At 39.9% G+C, this 20,319-nt stretch overlaps 5 protein-coding genes across 5 annotated transcripts; 2 read left to right on the top strand and 3 right to left on the bottom strand.

Moving 5' to 3' along the window:
- The first annotated feature begins 61 nt into the window (after positions 1 to 61).
- Positions 62 to 1,577, top strand: LOC110040415 (uncharacterized). Its single transcript, XM_020745650.2, has 2 exons — positions 62 to 352; positions 899 to 1,577. The coding sequence occupies exons 1-2, from the start codon at positions 251 to 253 to the stop codon at positions 1,205 to 1,207; spliced, it is 411 nt and encodes a 136-aa protein (XP_020601309.2). The 5' UTR covers positions 62 to 250; the 3' UTR covers positions 1,208 to 1,577.
- LOC110040413 (H/ACA ribonucleoprotein complex subunit 1-like) lies at positions 1,205 to 7,377 on the bottom strand. Its single transcript, XM_020745647.2, has 7 exons — positions 7,102 to 7,377; positions 5,753 to 5,901; positions 4,620 to 4,679; positions 3,597 to 3,663; positions 2,801 to 2,833; positions 2,212 to 2,361; positions 1,205 to 1,757 (listed from the first exon to the last, which is right to left on the bottom strand). The coding sequence occupies exons 1-7, from the start codon at positions 7,265 to 7,267 to the stop codon at positions 1,744 to 1,746; spliced, it is 639 nt and encodes a 212-aa protein (XP_020601306.1). The 5' UTR covers positions 7,268 to 7,377; the 3' UTR covers positions 1,205 to 1,743.
- A 115-nt stretch (positions 7,378 to 7,492) lies between these two features.
- Positions 7,493 to 14,988, top strand: LOC110066624 (uncharacterized). The gene is made up of 4 exons (XM_020773850.2): positions 7,493 to 8,143; positions 9,393 to 11,115; positions 11,843 to 12,060; positions 12,903 to 14,988. Exons 1-4 carry the CDS (start codon positions 7,931 to 7,933, stop codon positions 14,517 to 14,519), a joined length of 3,771 nt encoding a protein of 1,256 aa, XP_020629509.2. The 5' UTR covers positions 7,493 to 7,930; the 3' UTR covers positions 14,520 to 14,988.
- Positions 14,989 to 15,716: 728 nt separating this feature from the next.
- On the bottom strand, positions 15,717 to 16,932 carry LOC149103492 (uncharacterized). The gene is made up of 3 exons (XM_089273310.1): positions 16,807 to 16,932; positions 16,642 to 16,708; positions 15,717 to 16,552 (listed from the first exon to the last, which is right to left on the bottom strand). Exons 1-3 carry the CDS (start codon positions 16,815 to 16,817, stop codon positions 16,196 to 16,198), a joined length of 435 nt encoding a protein of 144 aa, XP_089129436.1. The 5' UTR covers positions 16,818 to 16,932; the 3' UTR covers positions 15,717 to 16,195.
- Positions 16,933 to 18,371: 1,439 nt separating this feature from the next.
- On the bottom strand, positions 18,372 to 19,590 carry LOC149103491 (uncharacterized). The gene has a single exon (XM_089273020.1). The coding sequence runs from the start codon at positions 18,863 to 18,865 to the stop codon at positions 18,554 to 18,556; it is 312 nt and encodes a 103-aa protein (XP_089129146.1). The 5' UTR covers positions 18,866 to 19,590; the 3' UTR covers positions 18,372 to 18,553.
- Between the last annotated feature and the right edge of the window lie 729 nt (positions 19,591 to 20,319).

Below are 20,319 nucleotides of genomic sequence, written 5' to 3'. Positions count from 1 at the left end.
TATGTTTACATTACGCTAGAAAGCCATTGACTTGTTCACAAACCAAGCAATGGCCTCCCAAGAGAGAAAGCCCTTAAAATAATTACTTATGGAACAATCGAGTGCAAACAAAGTGTTAACAAGACCTGTCCGTGACTTCTGAAGTCAAAGATCTGGGATTTTGCAATCCTTTCGCCAATTACAAAAGGTTCGAAAACGCGATCTTTTAAGCGCTGCTGTACATGATTAAACGAATGTTTTTGGCCTGATAATGTATCACGAGGCTTACCACCAAGAGGCACAGAGAAGACAGAGAGTTATTGACAGAAAACACCTTGCTTTGGAGCGGCTTAAAGAACAATACACCCGTCAGGTGAGTTAAGATCTCGTTTGAAAATTTCGCAGTATGGTAACCTTGCTTATCAAGAGAAAATTCGGTGTTGAAACCTGGCGTCACTGACGATTTTTAATTTCCCGAAGACTTCATAGCGGCAAACTTGTTCGCTATGAACGAGTCTCAAAAGCCATGCAATTACAAAGAAAAGCGTGATTACTTTAATATGTTTACCAAACAAGTACTATACAAGGAAAACAAATTTGATCAGTTCACAAAAGAAGACTGCCGATAAAGCCATAGCTGAATGCTACTGACGGCCAAGTACAAATTTTCTGGGATTGCAACTAAAACATTTATTGCATATTCTTACAGTGTACAGTCACAGTGCAGTAAGTCTTAACAATCAACAAATCGGTAGCCAAGGACAACGCTGCCTGAAAGATTGGTGTCATTTTCATGGCATTTTTCTAGAAATAAGTCTCGAAAGGAAAAAATTCGACCATCCGTCAGTTAAATGGAGAAAAAAAAGAATTGTCAATGTTCTTGGAGGACTGAAAGAACCTTGACAATTTTCCTTTACAGCTTCAGGAACTAGGCAAGAATCAAAAGACAAAAGAAAAACAAACCGGGAAAGACGAGAGGACTGGAACTAGAGCTGGGACACGCTCTGGCACGCGTTCGCAAACGCGCGCCACCACGCGCGAGGTGCACTCGCGTGACACCCTCTGGCTTCCAGACATTTGTCAAACCACAACTGGCAGAACGTACTACCAGCTGTTTCCGCCAAAACCGAAGCCACTGCACCAATGGCGTGACTTGAAGAACCGCATTAGACACGACTACAACCTGGTGCCACTACCATATAAGGAAGAGGACATGGTCAAAAGATAGCTTTTCTGTATTTTTTTATTAAGAAGACATAAAACAGTTTTGTTTCTCAATAAAAAATATAATGATATTTTCACAAGACGGTTTTTCACATTACAATGAGTAACACAACAAATGACATGTATAGGAAAAGAAATATGTCAATTCTCTCATGTAAGGCACTTCTCACAACTGAAAGTACATCAGTATTTCACTTTCTATAGCATCTTCTTGCACAGCGATTTAGCAACAGATTTATTTATGTCCTCTGTATGACCTCTCAACCTTGATCCCAGGCTCTCTACTTTGCCTCCCTTGTTGTCCCAAAGGAGGAGAGAGCCTGGGATTAAGGTTGATGACCTCTGAGTCAATAAAGCAGTTGGAGAAACAAGGATTACTTTTCAGAAAGTTCTTTGAGGGGTGGGGTGGATGTACACAGGCTAGATCAAAGTTGATGAAGTAAACTATGCCATTTCGATCTTGAAGTCTTGCTAGGATTCTGTACACTGGATAAATTAAACAAGCGAAGGACTAGTCCAGCCAAAATTCTCTGTTTGTGATCATCTTCCACGACCTGAGGGAAAAAAAGTATACAATTTTAAAATTATACCACAAAGTATGTTTCACAACAAGTATTTTTGCACATATCATTTTTAACTTTTTCTGCACTAACTTCGATATCAGTAACCCATATCAGAAAAGCAAAAAAGAAAAAAGAAAAAAATGTACAGATTGGTCATTGCACTTGATTTGGAGATAAACTGTATTTCTAACTGCTTACAATGGTTAAAGTGATTTGGGTGGCAACAATGCTCAGAATGAACAAATAAACAGAACAATTCGGTGTTGAACTCTGATTCCATTAAACAAATTTTCCACCCTCTCAGAAGGATATTTGCAAGTCCTGAGCAACCGCATATTTGAGAAATTGGATTGCATGTACACAGAAAAAGTTGAAAAAAACAAAACAATAAAAACATCTGAAAATTTGGTTACAATGTGTAAATGAATAATTTCAATATAAATACCTCTAAATCCTCCACCACCTCCTCTGGAGCCCCCTCTGAAACCTCTTCCTCCTCCTCCACCTCTACCTCCTCCACGGAAGCCACCACCACCTCTGCCTCCTCCTCCACGTCCAAAACCTCTACCACCCCCTCGGCCACCCCTGCCTCCTCCTGAAATAGTACAATGAATGGGTAAAGCTCTATACTACTATACTTACTATATCACCTACAATTTCCCCTCATTTCTATTTCTCCATAATGAAGAGTAGCTTCAAATGTCAGATATCTCCTGCCCTGTAATGCTGAGAGCATGAGACGACAACCAATTTGGGGTAAATGCAAGTTGTGGGTACGTCTCAAAATTATTTTCTTTAAAATATTTCTACTCTACAATGTTTAACGACCACTGGTACTACACTTTAGTCAAAGTTAGCTGAGCACATGTACGCAAGAAAACAGCTCAATGAAATTTTTTTAAAAAGGTTTGCAGCCTCAGATTGAAACAGATTTATTTGATGTAAGAAAGGTAATTCCATATACATATTTGAGAAGTCCATCTTATTATAATATTATTTATTTATTTATTTATTTTTTCAAATTATATACATACCTCTGCCTCTGCCTCCAACACCCCCTGGGGGTCCTAGAAAGTAGAGAATAGAAATTAAATCTCTTTCCACACTTGTGCACTTTCATTTGTAATGAGCATTTTAGTGCTGACAGCAAGTCAAGAACCATATGAAAATGATGGCGTGAAACCTTTTGAAGCATTTTGGATAATTAATGAACATGAACAAAAACAGGCAAAGACCTAATATCACCATTAAAACAAACTACGAAGCTTCTGAAAACAAACAACAACAACAACCTAAACTGTAAACCCAACATAAATCAAAGTGCTCTATGAGCAAACCCATGGATTTCCCAGTGAACTTATGATGATTGACATGAGTTAACCTTTGTGTGATACAGAATTACTCTTTTCATAGACAAAAAAACCGGTCTGCATTACATATAAGAAAACACATTCAAGCAACAGAAGTTCTCACACTTGTTAATAATTTAACATTCATTAAAATTCAACCATTTAAACAAAGAAAATAATGACATCATGACAGTGTTTGGATATCTGATTTAATAAGCATGTTTTTTATTTAGTTTTAGTTTTGATTTAAAAGATAAATATAAAAAACTCAAGATTGTGTTTGACCAAATTTCCAAACACATTGAAGTCTGTCAAAAACACGCTATTGCATGTTGTTTTTTTCAACCCTGTTCCTGCTGTTCGGAAATGATGTCAAGCATGGTCTTTCGTGTTTGATGTAACTTAGAACAAAGAGTTCTAAGTTAGGAACAGAAACAGAAACACCATGCCATACATATGGTAGCCTCACAGATAATATTACCTTTCTGTCCAGGTGGTTTAGGGAGAAATCTGGCCAATGGTAACAACTTCATAGGATCAATGAAGAACTAGAAAAGAGCAGAAACCAGAAAACTAGTTTGTACTTTCATATGAGACCATATTTCCCAGTCAGCAAATTGGAAATGATGATGGTGATGACATTCAAGTAAGGACAGCTTTTGACAATTTTTATCAAACACAAAATGACCTAGAGTCGCCTGTTTTACTCAAAAGAACACTGAAAAAACAATGTTTGCTTCTTTACTTGATCAATATGTGATCAATGTGACTGGGCTCTACTAGAACTCACACAACTGCAGGGCTGCAAATAACAGTCGGTCATAGGACTTTGGCTGACCAAAATTTGCTTGTTCCTGACAAAATCCCAACGGTGGTTGGACATGATGTCTGGACAATTTTTTTAATGTAATTCATTTTACAGTAAGAATGAGTAAAAATCTACCTTGAGTAAATCTTATTTTTTTTTTGGTGATGTCTTAAGTGCAATTTGTTTTGTCTGACCGAGATGGTGTCTTAGTAAGACATACGTCCTTTCAAAACAAAAAATTATTTGTAGCGCTGCAACTGCATTACTACTTTAACACAGTCAAACCCCTTTAAAAGGCCACCCTCTGAGTAATGGGAGGTGGCCACTTAATAGGGGTTTGTGCGTTTTGAATACTTTTTATATTGGGTTAATTGCTTAATGAACATAGAATCACGTCAAGACAATCATAATGAACGTGTGTTTATCAGTAGTCAAATTATCTTCTTTTCCAAAAGAAAGCCAAACTATGTGTATTAAATGTTTGGTGGCTGCTTAAAAGCGGTAAGGACAAGAGAACTCCCTGGTTGGGACAACCATAAGGTGGCTGCAGCGGCTTAATAGAGGTGGCTGGGTTTTATTTACAGTATTTTACAGACACCAAATTAATAATAAGGGGTGACCACTTGAGAGGTGGCTACTTAATAGGGATTCAACTGTAGCATGTTATATTTTTAAACTTATTCTTTTTATGTTTACCTTTTGATCTCTGTTAAATGAAGATGCTTTCATATCTGTGTTTATCTTCACTGAAAAATACTGTGTATAAAGTATGATGTTAAGGAAATAAACTTAAGGTCATTCGCCAGTATTGCATTGCGCACACCTACTGCGCATAATTTCGCGTGTGATTAGCGCGCACACATTAAAAAATGGCGGCTTTTTGTTTACACCTGGATCTCGCCATAGAGGTTAATTGTCATTTTCTCGCAAACGAGTATGGTGACCTATCATTTTTTTCTGTTGTTTTGAATTGAGTAATAAATTTCTCTGTGTAAAATAAATACGGACCAATTCTCAGTGTAGGATAAAAAACAATCGTCGGAAATGTGAATTTAGCAAGCAATCGTGACTACAATCATGATGCTATTATAAGGATTTATATGGGTATAAACAAAGTGCTGTTGCTCCAAAACGAACATGGGGCCCCCTCATTTTTATTTGAAAATTTAATTTCCTATAATATAAACAATCAATAGGCAAAGTTTCACAAAAATCTCAGTGCAGGTTCTATTTCAGTGGAATGACCTTAAATTAATAAAATAAACTTCACAACCAATAAAACCTACCATCCCTGCCACTCTTAAGTTAAACATTATGATAATTTAGTTAGTCTAAAAATTTGATGGTTTGTAAAAATGTTATTAATTTTATCCCCAATAGATGATGCTATGTTTTGAATGCCATCAATCTTACACTCACTTAATCTTTCATCTTGAATACAACTGTACAATACACAATATGAGCTACCGTAAAGCCAGAACAAAATTTAATGTGGCATAATTTGTTTCATGTCAATCACACTTCTTCGTTTAGGAGACTAAAGCTAATTAACTTAAACAAATCTTGTACAATGATCAACATGTCATCACAAATGAACTGGCCAGTACACAGGGTTGTCATTAAGTTTTGAGTCACCTGTAGCCTTGTTAGACTCCACACCCATAGCAAATTTGTCACTTTGTGGGCGAATCGTATCAACAACAGGCAGTTTCACCTGTAGCATCAAGGGCTAATCAAGCATACTCAGCCATAACAGGTGTTACAGGTTACAGCCCTTAATGACAGCTCTGAGTATATAATATATTGTCTTCTTACTCAACCAAGGATACAAAATCTGTCATTGGACCAAATATGTCATCTACTTTACCAATCTGTGACTTGTTTTCTAAGTAAACTGGAGCATTGAAGTAAGGAATCTTCTCATTTGTACATTTACACACCAGGTCTCCTTCACAAGGATGAAGGACATGGCCCAGCTCTAAAAGATGCAAAAAAAAGTTACAAAAGTCAGTTTTGTATCTCTTGTGCCTATATTACCCCACTAAAGAACATCTTCTGAAGAAATATTAAACACTAATCTTGGAGTTTGTAACTTTCAGGAACATGTGGTTATATTAGGAATGCTGTTAAAACTGGGTAATAAAGATCTCACGAGGTGACTTTTCATTTCGATACAAATCAAAGTCGATTCAATACACATCACATGTCAATTTGATACACATCTATAGTTCTTTTCATACAACTTCCATCTACCTGAAGTAGTTTTGCTACAGAAAATTTACACTGTAAACTTTAATAAGCTTAATAAATAACAATAAACCTTTAACATCAGACTATAGCAAAAAATTACAATTCAAACATGACATTTTCAGACTGCACACTACGTAGAAGTAAAGAGCACTCAAGTCAGTCTGTTCATGGTCAGCTCTCAATAATGGAAACAGGAATACCGTATAAGTCAAAAAAGTCTTCAGTCTTCAGTCTGCAACCTTCAGTCTTGAGTCTGCAGTCTTGAGTCTGCAGTCTTGAGTCTGCAGTCTTGAGTCTGCAGTCTTCGGTCTGCAGTTTTCAGTCTTCAGTCTTCAGTCTTCAGTCTTCAGTCTGCAGTCTACAGTGTGCAGTCTTCATTCTGCAGTTTTCAGTCTTCAGACTTCAGTCTTCAGCCTTCAGTCTATCCCATTTCATACACCATTCCATGTTAGAGTCTTGATGTGACCATGTTTTCAGGCATGGGTCAGCTTGGTGTGAGTTCTATGCCAGTCTCTGTATAAATCTCTATATTTGATGCTATTATCAGAGTCACACCAGTGACATGAAATGGCTACTTGACATGGTATTCCCGACAAAACTGGAGGGGAAGATTGCTATATAGCCTCCTACTAATTACTATACACCGGCGCATGCATAATATTTCGTCTCTGTTACAGTTGCGTATGAAGAATAGTACAAGAGAATCTGTACAGAAATCCCATCAACTAGAGAAGAATTCTGTCGCTTTACAATCAACAAATCGATGTTCAATAATCTCTTTAATATCATCATCAATACAACAATTGTTTATAAAACAACAAAATTCGACATTCTACCAACTGTTTTACACTACTATCCAAGATCCCCGGTGGGTAATGGGCCGGAATGAAGTAAATCAAGTAAGTTGTAGAGCGATTCAAAAGCTTACCTGTAACAGATTCTGGAGGGCCGAAGTCTCTTTGCTGGAAACCACCTCTTCCACCTCTTCCAAAACCACGACCCCCTCCGCGGCCACCTCGGCCACCGCCACGACCACCGCGGCCACCGCCACGATCACCACCTCCACGGCCGCCACCTCGTCCACGGAAAGACATGAATACCGAACAATCGATCGTCAAGAAGATCTAAAAGTTACGATCGACGTTTGTTGTTGTATTTTGACCGCGTGGTTGCAACAAAAGCGAGGTGGTGGCTTAGTAACCATTCACTGCCCCTTGAAGGCTAGGCTACTAAGCACAGATAACTAGTTTCCAGGTTCTTGTTAAAATTGCGTCGTTCCAAACTACTCCCCAAGGTCTTCTCTTCTCTTTAAGTAACGCTTCGGCTAAGACGGAAAGAGATATCGGCAATGGAATGCGAAGAATGCTATCAAGCAACCGCAGCATAATTGGCTTATTCAATTAAAATACGATGATTTGATTGGTTAGAATGTTTTTTTCCTCGTATTTTTTACGGAAAAAGCCGATTTCAAGTCCGAAACCTCCAAATATGGAAACCTCTTGTTCCGACCTATTGTTTTGTCGTTTTTCGGGAGATTCGTATGTGAGCGGGAGAAGATACGAGGATAGAGAGATCGCGTCTCTTATTTCATAGCACAGCCGCCATCTTGTTAATACTCGTGTCTCCTGTGGATTCATCTTTTCAAATCGATTTGCTCGCTCATAATTGTAGATAAATTGTAAATACGTTTGTATATAGTATCAAAGAGTGCGAATAGTTTATTTTTATCGGCCTTCGGCACTTCCCTGTTGTTCGCAATGCCGTTTCGAGCGCGTTGTTGTTGTCCTCGTCACGATGAATGGAAACACGGGAATGTCAAAGAAGAGCAATTACGCCAGTGCAGCCGCAAGGAAGCAAGCGTCTTCAACCTAATCGCCACTGAGGACCCGAAGAATAAGGGCAGAAAAAGAAAAATTTGTGTTTCTTGCCGTTCTAGGCTGGAAGTTGAAGTCAAGTGCCAAAAACTAGAGGTAAGCCGGCTCACATGTTTATACTGCAAGCCATTTGTTAAGTAAGATTATCTTCGAAATAGCTTCGCATTTTTCGGTGTCCTGTATAGAGTAAGAGAGCCTTATATTTAAGTTTCGTCAAGCAAGGCAATCTATAAGTATTTTGTTATTGTCAGTCTTCGGTTTATTCTATTCAAAGGTTAGCTGCTAGCATTGGCATGAATTGGTATACTTGTCACACAGGTGTGAATTTTTGGTAAGTAAGCTCAAGCTTAAATATGTTTCACGAGCGGCCGACAGAACCCCCAAAATCATTTCAATGGATCCTAAAGGGGATAGACTGAAAAAAAACGTAGATCTGTAAAGCTTGTCCAGTGTATCAGAATTTATATTTCAGGGCCGCATGCTCTACTGAAGTACATTGTAAGGCAAGTGTCCTCAGTGATAGGTACTTCAACAGGATAAAAAGATGTATAAGCTATATGAAACTTGTTTATTCGCACACATACAGATTTATACATAACAGGTCGACTGAACGCAAATCATGTTTTTCACTAGCAGCATAGCATAAGCATGAAAAAGAAGAATAGGCGTAATAGCACTTATTTCAATTTGAAAAGAGTCCAACATGGATTGTAAGCACAAACAAAAATGCAAACATACTTGTAAGGATTAAATGTGGCCTTTTTTTTCTGCTTCTGCCTATGTTCACCCGTTTTCACTTGTCGCAAGATCTTATGCTTCTGGTTATGCCAATGTCGCTAGTGAAAACCAGGCTTAAAGCTTACCTTGCCATCACAGTGAAGCTGCGAATATAAAATGGGAAGAAAAAAAATGAAAGAAGGCGTCTCCGTGTTGATGTTATACAAATTTCGTGCTTTGCAAAACTTCCATTTCTCTATATACATTGTTTCACATATAGTAATCGTAAGTGCTCTTTTGTAATGTAAAATGCACATGCTTCAGCATTGTTTATGCTGTTTGTTACTCAACCAAATCGTGTTGCATTATTGTTCTCTTATTTTGCCAAGATACGATATTGGGTCAATTTTTGCATAACAAGTATTGTTCATGGTAAATGGCCCATTATAACATGTTTGAACAGGGCATAATATGATGTAGACATTCCTTGATCAGCAGTGCCACTATTTTCTGGTTAGGAACACTATGATTTCTTTTACCATAAGTAATCATGTTACCTACATGTTCAACCACTTGTACTTGTATTATGTGCCTTTCTTTGATCTCGTGGTATTCTTTCTTCACTTAGGAAATTTGTATGAGGGTGCAGACCTCACCTGAAGGTGTGTTTGATTCAATGTCGTGTGACACCCCTAATGCTTCCTGTGTGGGAGGTGAGCTTGGTGATGGCGAGGACCTGTTAGAACCCGAACCAGAACTAATGACTCACATCTTGACCTCGTCTGTGTCAACCTCATGTGACAAAGGCACTCAAAAACCTCCAGTACGAAAGGCCCCTTACAAAGACTTGTCAGACCGGTCAAAAAGACTAGTCAGGGCTGACATGATTGACTTGTTGAGAGATGAAGCCATGAAAACAGTTCATTTTGTACCAGAAGATCTGGCCAAATTTATGGATGAGTTACTTCAAAACAAGAATTTTTGTTCGGCATTTGGGCTTGTCCAAGACATTTCAAAAAATCCTACAATGCAGTGTCTCATAAAGGAATACCAAGCTTGTATGGACAAAGAAAAGAAGCAAGAAGTGAGAAGGAGATCCTTGAAACAAACAAGCAAGGTTTGCATTGGCAATTCGCTAAATGATTCACGTGTGACTCTCACAGGTGAGAAAACACCAGAACACTTCAAGGACAGGGTAACTGCTGCCAATTCCATTGGCAGGCTGACCTGCTATGCAGATGAGAGGCGAAGAATATTGTCAATTGTTGCATTGGATTATCCATACGGTGTGTTGCAGGATTTGTTTAACTGTTCGTCAAAGACGATAGCAGCTGCTAAGGTCCACTGCATTTTGTTTGGTCGTGGTGGAACCCCTCCAGCAAAATTCAAGTTTAGGAGACAGTGTGTCAGTCCTGACATACTGATGGAACTATCTGAATTTTTCAATAGAGAAAGTGTTTCAAGGCCTTCTTCCTGCAGAAGTGTTATGATCGACGGCCAGGAAACACCAGTCAGGTACTGGAAGGACAGCATTAAGGAACTTGTCAACCAGTACTTGCTTGAGTATCCCAGTGGTGTAAAACGCACCTACATTTACACCCACCTTCCATCCAACTTTCGTTACAACACAATGCTGGCAGGGTTGTGTAACCTGTGTGATGAGTTTGGTTACTCCAATTTTGAGAAGTTTATGTCTTTCCTTTCCTGTGTAGAAAGAGCAACGACTGTTTCTGTCAATGATTTTAAGGGCAAAGTTTTACAGTACCAGCGCTTTATGAAGACCCAATTTGCCCATCAAGTGCAGAGGCATTCCCCATGCTTAGAACTCTGCATGAACAATGCATTTGCCTCCTGTTCGCAGCCACATGACAGGTTTTGCCCAGATGCATGTGTGCTCTACGATGTTTGCAAGCAACTACGCACACTGCTGTCCGGTATCCCAAGTGCCAGTGAACGAGAAAGCTTGACAAAGGAACTTGATGAACTCATGAAGGTTCACACCCAATATGTGGCACATCTACTACGCACACGACACCAAGGCGATTATTATAAGTACATTCTGGATAACTTGCAACCAGGCGAGGCTGTGGTAATCGTGGATTACAAAATGAAATTGGAGTTGGGTGTCAGAGCAAGAGAAATCCAGAGAGACTGGTATGGGAAGCGTGGAATTTCCCTTCATGGCTTCCTTGCCATTGCCCAAGTGAGTGAAACAGAGAGAAGAACAGAGATAATTGACCTCTGGAGCGAGGACACCAAACAGGACGCTTGGTTCAGCCAGAGTGCTATGGATGTTGGCTTCCGCTGGATGGAAAAGGAGTTCCCTGGCTTTCGAGTGTATTTATTTTCTGGTAAGCAGTCAACTCAGTTACAATAATACTCCTAGAGACCGAAAACCACTGTAGCATGAAAAGGCTTAGTTTGTATTTCATTTGAACATTGCATGGAAAAAGCCTCAATATAAATTGTAAAACATATTGCTGATTATTATTCCTTATTATAGTAATTTTGAGCAATAGTTTCAAGGATTCACACAATTTGGAATGGAATATCTCTAGGGATTATCAGACAAAATCTCCTTTCTTGTATCCATATGTTTTTGTATCGTTGTTCTATTTGCGCAAACTTGTGACGTATCAAATCATCTTGCAGTTTAGTTGTCATTTCATTCTGTCATGATTGCTACTGACATTGTGGGGTGAAATGCTATCATGTTTTTTTTTTCTTTTAGACTTATTGAAAAGGGTTAACCAAAATTCAGTGGCTAAAAGTTCCTTAGAAATTATTTGTCCTATGGTAAATTTACATGGAATTTTTTTAAAAGGGCATTAGATTAATGAAGTACTGTATGCCTGTTTCCATTATTTTAAGGTATCAACAGCCATGATTTCCCAATGTTTATTGTACAGAATATCATCTTTCAGTGTACTTTTCAACATTTTTTGCAGTCAAGTACTCTTATTCACAGACAGTGTCCACTCGTGTGTCTCAAAATTCGGGAAATTGCAAAGCAAACATTTTAAAAGTATAAAGGGCGAGTACCTTATATAACATGGTAAAAATCTTTTGTTGTTTCAGACAATGGTCCACACTACCACAATACTGGATTTATCCTCTATTTGGCAGAAGTCAGCAAAGCATTCCAGTTGACCCTTGTTGAATACAACAACTTTGAGGCCGGTGAGGGGAAATCAAAGCTGGATACCCACTTTGCCCACATCAGTCATAAGATTGTTAGATGGGTTAGAGTGGGTAACAACTTGGAAACAGGAAGTCAGTTGGGAGAACTGATTGGGGTATGTATATTTGTTTGATTTAAACTCTTCATAGTACAGCTCTTTATAAGCAGCTATCATACTGGCTAATGTTTGAAATAAGCCCATCCTCCCCTTCTCTCTATCTCAAGTAAGCACCCAAATAAGCAGCCTTGTATATTGCACTGTACAAGGAGTACATGCATTATGTTGTTGTTTATGTGGAATTGTTTTCTTTAGAAAGCAGAACATGATTAAATATCTGACCATGACTTGGCAGAAGTAAGTGTTCACTCCTGCCCTCCTCATTGATATTCTGTCGGGTATAAAATAACATTGCATTGGTAAGTTAGAGTGCTTAGTGCTGTATAGAAAACCATCAAGAATGGCCCATTTGAAGCCGAAAAGACTGGTAAAGGTGATGTCCCCAGAATGTCTGACTGTTTTTATACAGCATTATGCCCTCTAACTTTCAAGATTTTAAAAGCATGGTTTTGTTGAAGTACTACAGGGCACATAAGGTTTTTGTACTTCCTTTGTACCTTATGGTTAGTGCACTCGCTTGACTCCAGATTGAGTGGTTCAAGGCCTAAGCCCTGGGAAGGGACATTGCGTAGTGTTGTTGTGCAAGACACTTGCCTCTCTCCACTCAAGTGTACAAAATAATTACTGGTGAATTTAGTATTAGGGGTAACCCTGCGATGGACTAGCATCCTATCCAGGCAGGGAGTAGAAATACTCATAGTTGCTTCATGCCACCAAAACCGGAGATCAGCACTTGTCTGATAGGCCACCTGGCTGGCTTGTATGCAGACTTTTAACAATATTACCGTTTTAAAGTAAGTGTGTGCTAATATGGCAATTCCTGTGTGATCAATTTTCAGTCAATGAAGAATGTCAGCTGTAGAAAACTTCTCATTGACAGAAGCAAGGCACCAGAGAAGCTAGGAACGCTCAAAGATATCTCGCTCTTTGGGAGCTATGAATTTCCAACTTCTGGCCCAAACACTGGAGGAGTTGTAGCCCGCTCACTGGCAGGCATTGGAAAGGAATCTAAAAAAACCGAACAACAGCTAAAAAGTCTAGCCAACTGCAGAAGTCCTATCGCAGGTGCAACAGGTGCTGTGACGTCTGAAGAAATTCCTAATCTTCAGGGAACACCTGGTACATGTATGAATGGGAATGGCAGTCAGGAGGTATACAGTGTCCGATTCATCCAACATGAGATGGAGCATCAACAGAGCTCAGATTCCTCTGAGATGGTTGACATTGACCAGCTTAAGGAGAACCTCCTAAAACCAGGCTTTGCACTAAAAAGTGGTGGTGCAAAACGAACAGTGTTTTCACTTCAGCAGAAGGAGGTTATGATAGAATTTTATAACCGGCAGGCGAACTATGGGATAAGGGCAGACCCTGTGGAGTGTATTGCAGCCATGAGGGAGAGAGGCCTGGAGCCACTCAAGGAAGCACAGATTAAGAGCTGGTGGAGCACATACCACCAAAAGAGGAAACGCGAAATGGAGAGTATGGCTGCAGACATCCAAAACCTTCAAAGAGCACCACCAGCTGGAAATGCCAATCTATCAGCTCCTCCTTCAGCATCCAGACAGACATACCCCTCTGGTTCTGCAAACTCTGTAACTGTTCCTTCTTCATATCCAGCATCAGCATCTACCCCAGTACCAACAGCAGCAGTACCCACTGCACCTGTACTTGCACCTGCATCTGTACCTGCACCATCATCCATGCCTGCACCTTCATCTGTATCTACAACTACAACCGTACCTACACCTGCCCCCACAACATCATCACCTGTAGGACCCAACTCTTCATCAGCACCTGTCCCAACACCTTTAATGACACCTGTGACTGGAACTAATGTTGGATGTGGCATCAATGAGTGGTTGTTTCCGGGAAATGTCAGTCAGTCAACCATTGACGGCAGAAATGGTAGCAATGCATGCACTTTCATTGCTCTTTTCTTTGGCTACATTTACTGCCACTCCAGTTTACCTACACCCCCTGTTGGACAACCCCTCACACGACAATGGGAGGGAGCAGTAATAGAAGCAATCAGGACTGGAAATGATATCCACGACGAGTTGTTTGGAGGTGAGGGGATTAATGTTGCTGTGGATGATGCCATTGATGCAGCTGGTGATCATTGCCACGTTTGTGGAATTTTGCATGAGTACAATGTGTTTGGTGTGAATCCACTGGATCAGTTTGCTGCGGTTATAGACTTGATTCTTCAGCAGAAACAGTCATGCCATTTGTTAACAGCTAATGAAAAGACAATGTTGATCGTTGTGGACGGTAGTGGGAGTATAATTTTTATTGACTCTCATATTCATGGTCGTAATGGAGCATTGGTTGCTCGAATTGACGCTTATAAGGGCAATCAGGCAAAATCGTTTTCAGCTTGGGTTGATCAAACGCTAAGCAGAAATTATGGCGTGGGTCTCTCTATTTGCTCTCTGACCACAGTTAGCTACTTATGAGCAAAAGAAAATCTGGATACTATTGTAGCCAGACCCCATAAAAATGTTTGTTTTCACAATAATTCATGCAAACAAGTATGGATACCTGTTGTATCCCCAACATAAAATTGAACTGAAACATACCCATACAGGGGTTAAATTTTGTTACAGTTATATTTCGCGTTTTCACCACGGGAAAATGTAAATCTGTATGTAAAAGTACTTTACAGAGTATAGCATATTTTTTTTGTAGGAAATCTTTGTAAACTGTTGTAAAATACCATTGTACCACTGAGGCTAGTGACTAATGGTAGAAATTGTACACCTGTCACAGGTGTAAGAGCTGCAAAAATTGCTACCAAGAGAATTGAATCATCTCTGTGTTGCTTCCTAGGGTAGTTTCCCATTGAGTCAAAAAGGTCTTAGGTTTTTGTCATTGTTGTAACAGTTAAATGGCCATGGAAATGAAAAAATATATGGCATTGTAAAAGCTCTCTTGTCATTGTTACGTTATGTTTCGTTACTCCAACCCCCTACAATTCAGCTTTACAAAGAACTGTTTTTTTAAATTTTTTTTTTATAATAGAAAACGGTTGCTCTGTGCTGACATAGCTAACACTCGAGTGTCTTTGGGGGAATTCGAGAGTACTTATGTATCCAAACCACTCGGGTTTTCATTGGTTTTTTTTTGGGGAAATTCAAACTAGGGGTACGTTTCTTTAAGAAAATGCAAGATTGGATTCTTAAATCCGAAAGAATCCGAAAACGGATTTTGCGTTTCTTCACCAAACAGATCAATCCAAGATCTCTCGGATCATGATGCGTCAAAGGAACCGAAGAATCCACTCTGGGCAAGGATTCTTCGGTTCCTTTGATACATCCTGATCCGGGTGATCTTGGATTCATCTGTTTAGTAGAGAAACGCATAATCCGTTTTCGGATTAAAAATTAAATCTTGGATTTTCTTAAAGAAACGCACCCTAGGAATTTAGTAGTCCAATGGGGAGTGAAATTAACCTCAGTTGGCATGTTGCGTTCCAAACTGAAATGTGCTATTCAACCATGGAGACCCATCGTTTTATACGAATATTCAAGATTATTCTCAATATTATACAGATAGGTGGTCCCCAGTTTGTCTTCCAACAGTTGGGTATAAAAATCCAAGATAAACTTTGTGGACTTGAATGAAAAAATGAGAAAACGGGAAAAAGGAAGAAATTATATAAAGAAACAACGACACGCAAATTTATTTTTAAACAGACGCAATAGATTACACAAAATAATTTCAAAAATAAAGCTTTTGGACTTCGGGTATGGCAGCGAGAAAAATCACGACAAATAGCAGATCACGTGTCAAGAAACTAGTATAGATTTTGGAAATGGCTGATTGAAAATTGCAGCGGGATTGGGTTTGGCTAATTTTATGCCAGGGGTTTTCACTCCCGCCAACACCCTGGTAGTGCGTAGTCTCCCACGCAGCCATTTTTCGTGATGTCACGCAAGCGTTGCGTGACATTTAAAAAAATAGGTGCGTAGGAGACCAACACCCTGGGATCCCAATTTTTCCAAAAAAATTCCTTTCCTGGTGGAAAGTCGATAAAGCGCGATTATTTCATTATTCACAGATTTGCGCGAAAGAAAGTTAGGCTGACCTCACTCACGTGCATCTATGTTTACATGAAGCGAAAACTAAAAAACTACAACTCTATATCGCGGATTTGGCAAGCCAAAACAAATCTTATCTGATTGTAACTAAATTCCTCCCTTAGCTTGTCCCGAACAGTGCGAAGTTTCTTGTCATTGCTTGACACTATCTCTCTCTTGATCCGTTCGAAAGACTCTTCACCGACGTCCAGATACTTGGCGATTGTCTGGTGGTCCACATCTTGTCCTGCCGCAAGACAATCAATACCATACACCTCTGCGGTGGCTTGGGCAATCTTCAATTCTTCTGCCAGTTGATGAAAATTTTTCCCGATCTTCAATCCCTGGGCAACGCGATGCTTTTTAAGTGACGGCATGTTCTGTCCATACATCTGGCGCAGTTCATTCTTCTGTGTGAAAAATTGGGTTTTGAAAGTTAGTAGTGAAAAAGGTCAGAGCTAGTGTATTGTCGTCTTGACAATAATCGAATGCTACTTACACTAGTATCAGACTTGACGCATTTGGATCCTGAGCCTTCATTTGCACATGGTTCACCCAATCTCTTTCTGAAAATAGAATATAACGAACAATTGAATCTCACATATTTCAATACATCCAAGTAAAAGGTATCAAAATCTTCGTAAAGCTAGTTTCAGCAACTTACCTCTTATCCATTTTTGCGCGTTCAAAAAGGTAATTTATCCTGAAGAAGCTCTAAAAGACCTGATTCACAACTATGAGCTCACCACAACCTTTGAAAAAGAACAGTGACAACAGTAACCTGTCGGAAACTCCACAGAGAATACTTCTAATCACAAGGTGTGAATTTTTCGCAAATGGAAATCAGAACCTCGCGCGAGATATTTCAGTCACGTACGCATCGATCTCCATGCATTTCTTTCGTTTTCGGCACATCAACAAGCGTGGTAAAAATGAATGAAGTTCTGCTCTTTTTTTGGCCGCTGGTGTTTGAGTATCTTGAGCCAGAAGATCTAGTGAGTGTGTCCTCTGTTTGTCTTGCATGGTGGCGTTTTGTATTTCAAGGACGCAAGTCAACTGCCCAAGCATTGCAACATTGTGAACAACCCCATTTAGCCGACACAGGAAAGCTGTATCAGAAAGTACCGCTTCGTTTCTTCTCAAAGGTGACATGGTTAAACTTAAACAGGACTGCCATCTCTTCAAAAGATTTTCTTAAACTTGTTGGCGTAGCAAAGCATCTTGAGACGCTGAACATCGAAAGCTGTATGGAAATATCTGAACAAGCGATATTCAAGGCCAAAGGGTCCCTTCTTTGCTTGAGAAACATAAACATTTCCTTGAACGAGCAGTTCAGCGTTCTTGTTGTTGCTTGTTTGTGTTCTTACTACTCTGTACAAGACATTCGTGCAAGGGGAATAAAACTAGAAGAGAAAGAAGCACTATTTCTAACAAAGACATTCCCGCGACTTGGAAATGGACGAATTACTTTAGACATTGGTTCAGCCGCGGGAGGAGAATATTTTTTTGATGCGTTGAACATTTTGTCAGATTTTGATCTTTTTGAAGATTTCTAGCGAACAGTTACAGTCTAATGCTGACATCAAGAAAAACATTTGCGCAAATCGCGCAGGGATCAATGAAGTTACATTTTACATTTGTTATTGTTTTGTTTCGCTGAAGAAAACGCGCTACTTGGTGTCAGATTTTTGCGCGAATATTTCAGCCAATGATGTTACATGTAAATGACGTTTCTGTCATTCTGGATAGGAAACATGACAGAGATTATGAGTGCACAATAGAGATTTATCAACTTTGTAACTTTCCTCACATACAATTTCGCTGAAACTTCACGGGTTTACTTGTTACCTTAATATGTGTATAACGTGTTAAATTTAGCTTTGCAATCACACTGCAAGAATTGTTTTTCGGAGAATGCTTGTTTGAATTTCGCGCTAATGTGTCCTTAACCAATAAAAATTTTGTTACTAATCCAATTAGAACTTGATCGGCCTAAACCATCCAACGGTTCCCGGTGCCGGGGCCTATTGTTTTCTCTTTCCGTCTTAGCCGAAGCGTTACTTAAAATAGAGCCTCAATAGACCTCTTTAGCTTAGGCGGTTTGTTTTCCCATTTTACACCACGTGATATCCTCCAGAGAGAATTTCTTTTTATCCATCTGAAAATTATTCATTGATAGGTGGGGGGGGGGGGGGGGGGGGCGTAAGGGGGAGGGGTCTTGTCACGAAGTCACGATAGTAAATTTTCGATTTCACGAATCACAAAACAAAAAAATTTACTTTCCACGATTCTCGAACATGTGCACGAAACTGTAATCAAAATTTGTAGAAAAAAGCGTATTCTTTAACTTTACCAATAATTTACAGCTGTTGGAAAGGTGATATTTGAAGTCTTAATTTGTTGGTTTTACTTTAAGAGAACTCTTGAGAGAAATATCGGACTTGGACAGCTCTTCCACAGCGAGTTGTTACGGCTCTTAAGAAGGTCAGAGTATCGTCGTCGTTGTCACTTTCCACGGCATCGTCAGGCCCACTGTATGTGTCATACTGCACATCATCTTCTGGGACTTCGGGGGCTTCAGACACTTCAGGATGAGGGAAGGTGACTTCTTGCTCTTGCTCTTCTTGTTCGTCGACGATTGGTGGAACAGCTGGCTGATACTGTGCAGGAGGTTCAAGGTGGATCTTGTCCTTTGGGTAAGCAGAATCTGCTGGACGATACATATTCAAAGGCAAAGTGCCAGCCTTGAACTTCGTTGTTTCTTGCCTCACAGTTCTCTGTCAAACGAACTTGCCATGCTGAACTGCCCATTCTCTCATGATCTGCTCTTGGGTAGAATTTAAGTGCCTTGTTTTGCCAAGATGCGAAAGTTTGGAAATGTCTTTCAGTGGAATTGAACTGTCTGGAATTGGATAGTAGGATGTTGGCTGAGTGAAATAATAGGCTGCCCAGCTTGTGATCCTTTTGATGCTTTCGTACACAGTGTTTCCCAGATTACGGGAGTAGTTAAGAGATGTGGGGCATTGATCCTTGAAATGACCAACGGCGTGCAGATTTTCCACGGGTTGTCAGACAAGCATGAAGATCAACGTGGATGTCTTTGTTGGTAGACTGGGAGTCAATCATCGTTTGTACAGTACTCAAAGTTCCCTTTAGAAATCGTTTGAGATCACCGACTTCTTGCAGAGCTTCAGCTACGAATTCAACTTTAGACATTTACGATTTATTTCTTATCTATTTACGATTCACAGCCAAGGACTTTTGCATTTCACGCCTCACGGAATACACTTCAATCACGATTCAAGGAACAGTTTTTTATCGGACTGACGATTCACAGAGCACAAAAAAACCGGATCACGGCGTCACGAAAATACCCTTGCCCCCCCTCTTGATATACATGCGACTATTTAAAAATTTGAAAGCAAGAATTCTCAAGAGTGTCATCACGTGGTCTGCAATGGGAAATCAAACCGCCCAAGCTAAAGAGGTCTATAGAACTGTGTGCGAACTGTAAGCTTACACTGGGAAAGAGGCTCGCAGGACACAAGCAAAGGAAATCGAAGGGTTTGTTTTAAAACATTAACAATTGTGCCTCTCCAACCAGACCTCACGATCAAGCTGAATCTTTTTCCCATGAGCTTCTGAAGCAGCCTGTTGGGACGCCAGAGGTAGGGGGCCTTAGACCTCAGTTTTTGAGACTGGAGGAGACTTAAGGTCCCAGTTTTTGAGATTTGGAGAGGGTCTTAGGTCTTGGGTACGAAAGGACGCGGGAGTTTATCATATGCCGCGCCCCAACGCATGCCCTTCCCTATCCCGTGTTGTAAATTCCCCGATTGGTTATGACCACTGATGTCAAATTCGCGCCCAGCCGGGCGCATCAACGAGTTAAATTTGACCGATATACAATCGCCTCGTTTGATACATTTTATCTTCACAAATTAAAGGAAGGAATGATCTTGACTGATTGAGAGAACTGATCCAAGTCAGGAGGGAGCATTTGACCAGTTTTGGTCCATCCAAGCTAAGAAAGTCTTTTGGAGACCAACAATGGAGTCATTGCTCCTCAGGGTGGCCTCCAGAGTCTGGATACCTTCAAATCATTTGGAGCCTGTTCCACCCTAAAATGGCTACCATAAGAGGCCTTCCACTGGAAAGGTTTGTCAGAACGAAGTGGCAC

This window comes from Orbicella faveolata, unplaced genomic scaffold, assembly GCF_042242905.1.
Source record: "Orbicella faveolata isolate gen_17 unplaced genomic scaffold, um_ofav_v1 contig_35, whole genome shotgun sequence".
Taxonomy (NCBI): Eukaryota; Metazoa; Cnidaria; class Anthozoa; order Scleractinia; family Merulinidae; genus Orbicella; species Orbicella faveolata.
The sequence above is the reverse complement of the archived record's forward strand: the minus strand, read 5'-3'. Positions and strand labels throughout refer to the sequence as shown.

Coding starts and splice junctions, on each gene's coding strand:
- LOC110040413 (XM_020745647.2), bottom strand. CDS start 7,267: ATGTCTTTCCGTGGACGAGGTGGCGGCCGTGGAGGTGGTGATCGTGGC. Junction 4,680..5,752: donor TTGGTCCAATGACAGATTTT/GTATCCTTGGTT, acceptor CTTTATACACAG/TATTTTTCAGTGAAGATAAA. Junction 3,664..4,619: donor CATTTAACAGAGATCAAAAG/GTAAACATAAAA, acceptor GCTCTTTTCTAG/TTCTTCATTGATCCTATGAA.
- LOC149103491 (XM_089273020.1), bottom strand. CDS start 18,865: ATGTATCGTCCAGCAGATTCTGCTTACCCAAAGGACAAGATCCACCTT.
- LOC149103492 (XM_089273310.1), bottom strand. Junction 16,553..16,641: donor GCGTCAAGTCTGATACTAGT/GTAAGTAGCATT, acceptor TTTTTCACACAG/AAGAATGAACTGCGCCAGAT.
- LOC110066624 (XM_020773850.2), top strand. CDS start 7,931: ATGCCGTTTCGAGCGCGTTGTTGTTGTCCTCGTCACGATGAATGGAAA. Junction 8,144..9,392: donor TCAAGTGCCAAAAACTAGAG/GTAAGCCGGCTC, acceptor TTCTTCACTTAG/GAAATTTGTATGAGGGTGCA. Junction 11,116..11,842: donor TCGAGTGTATTTATTTTCTG/GTAAGCAGTCAA, acceptor TTGTTGTTTCAG/ACAATGGTCCACACTACCAC.
- LOC110040415 (XM_020745650.2), top strand. CDS start 251: ATGTATCACGAGGCTTACCACCAAGAGGCACAGAGAAGACAGAGAGTT. Junction 353..898: donor AAGAACAATACACCCGTCAG/GTGAGTTAAGAT, acceptor TTTCCTTTACAG/CTTCAGGAACTAGGCAAGAA.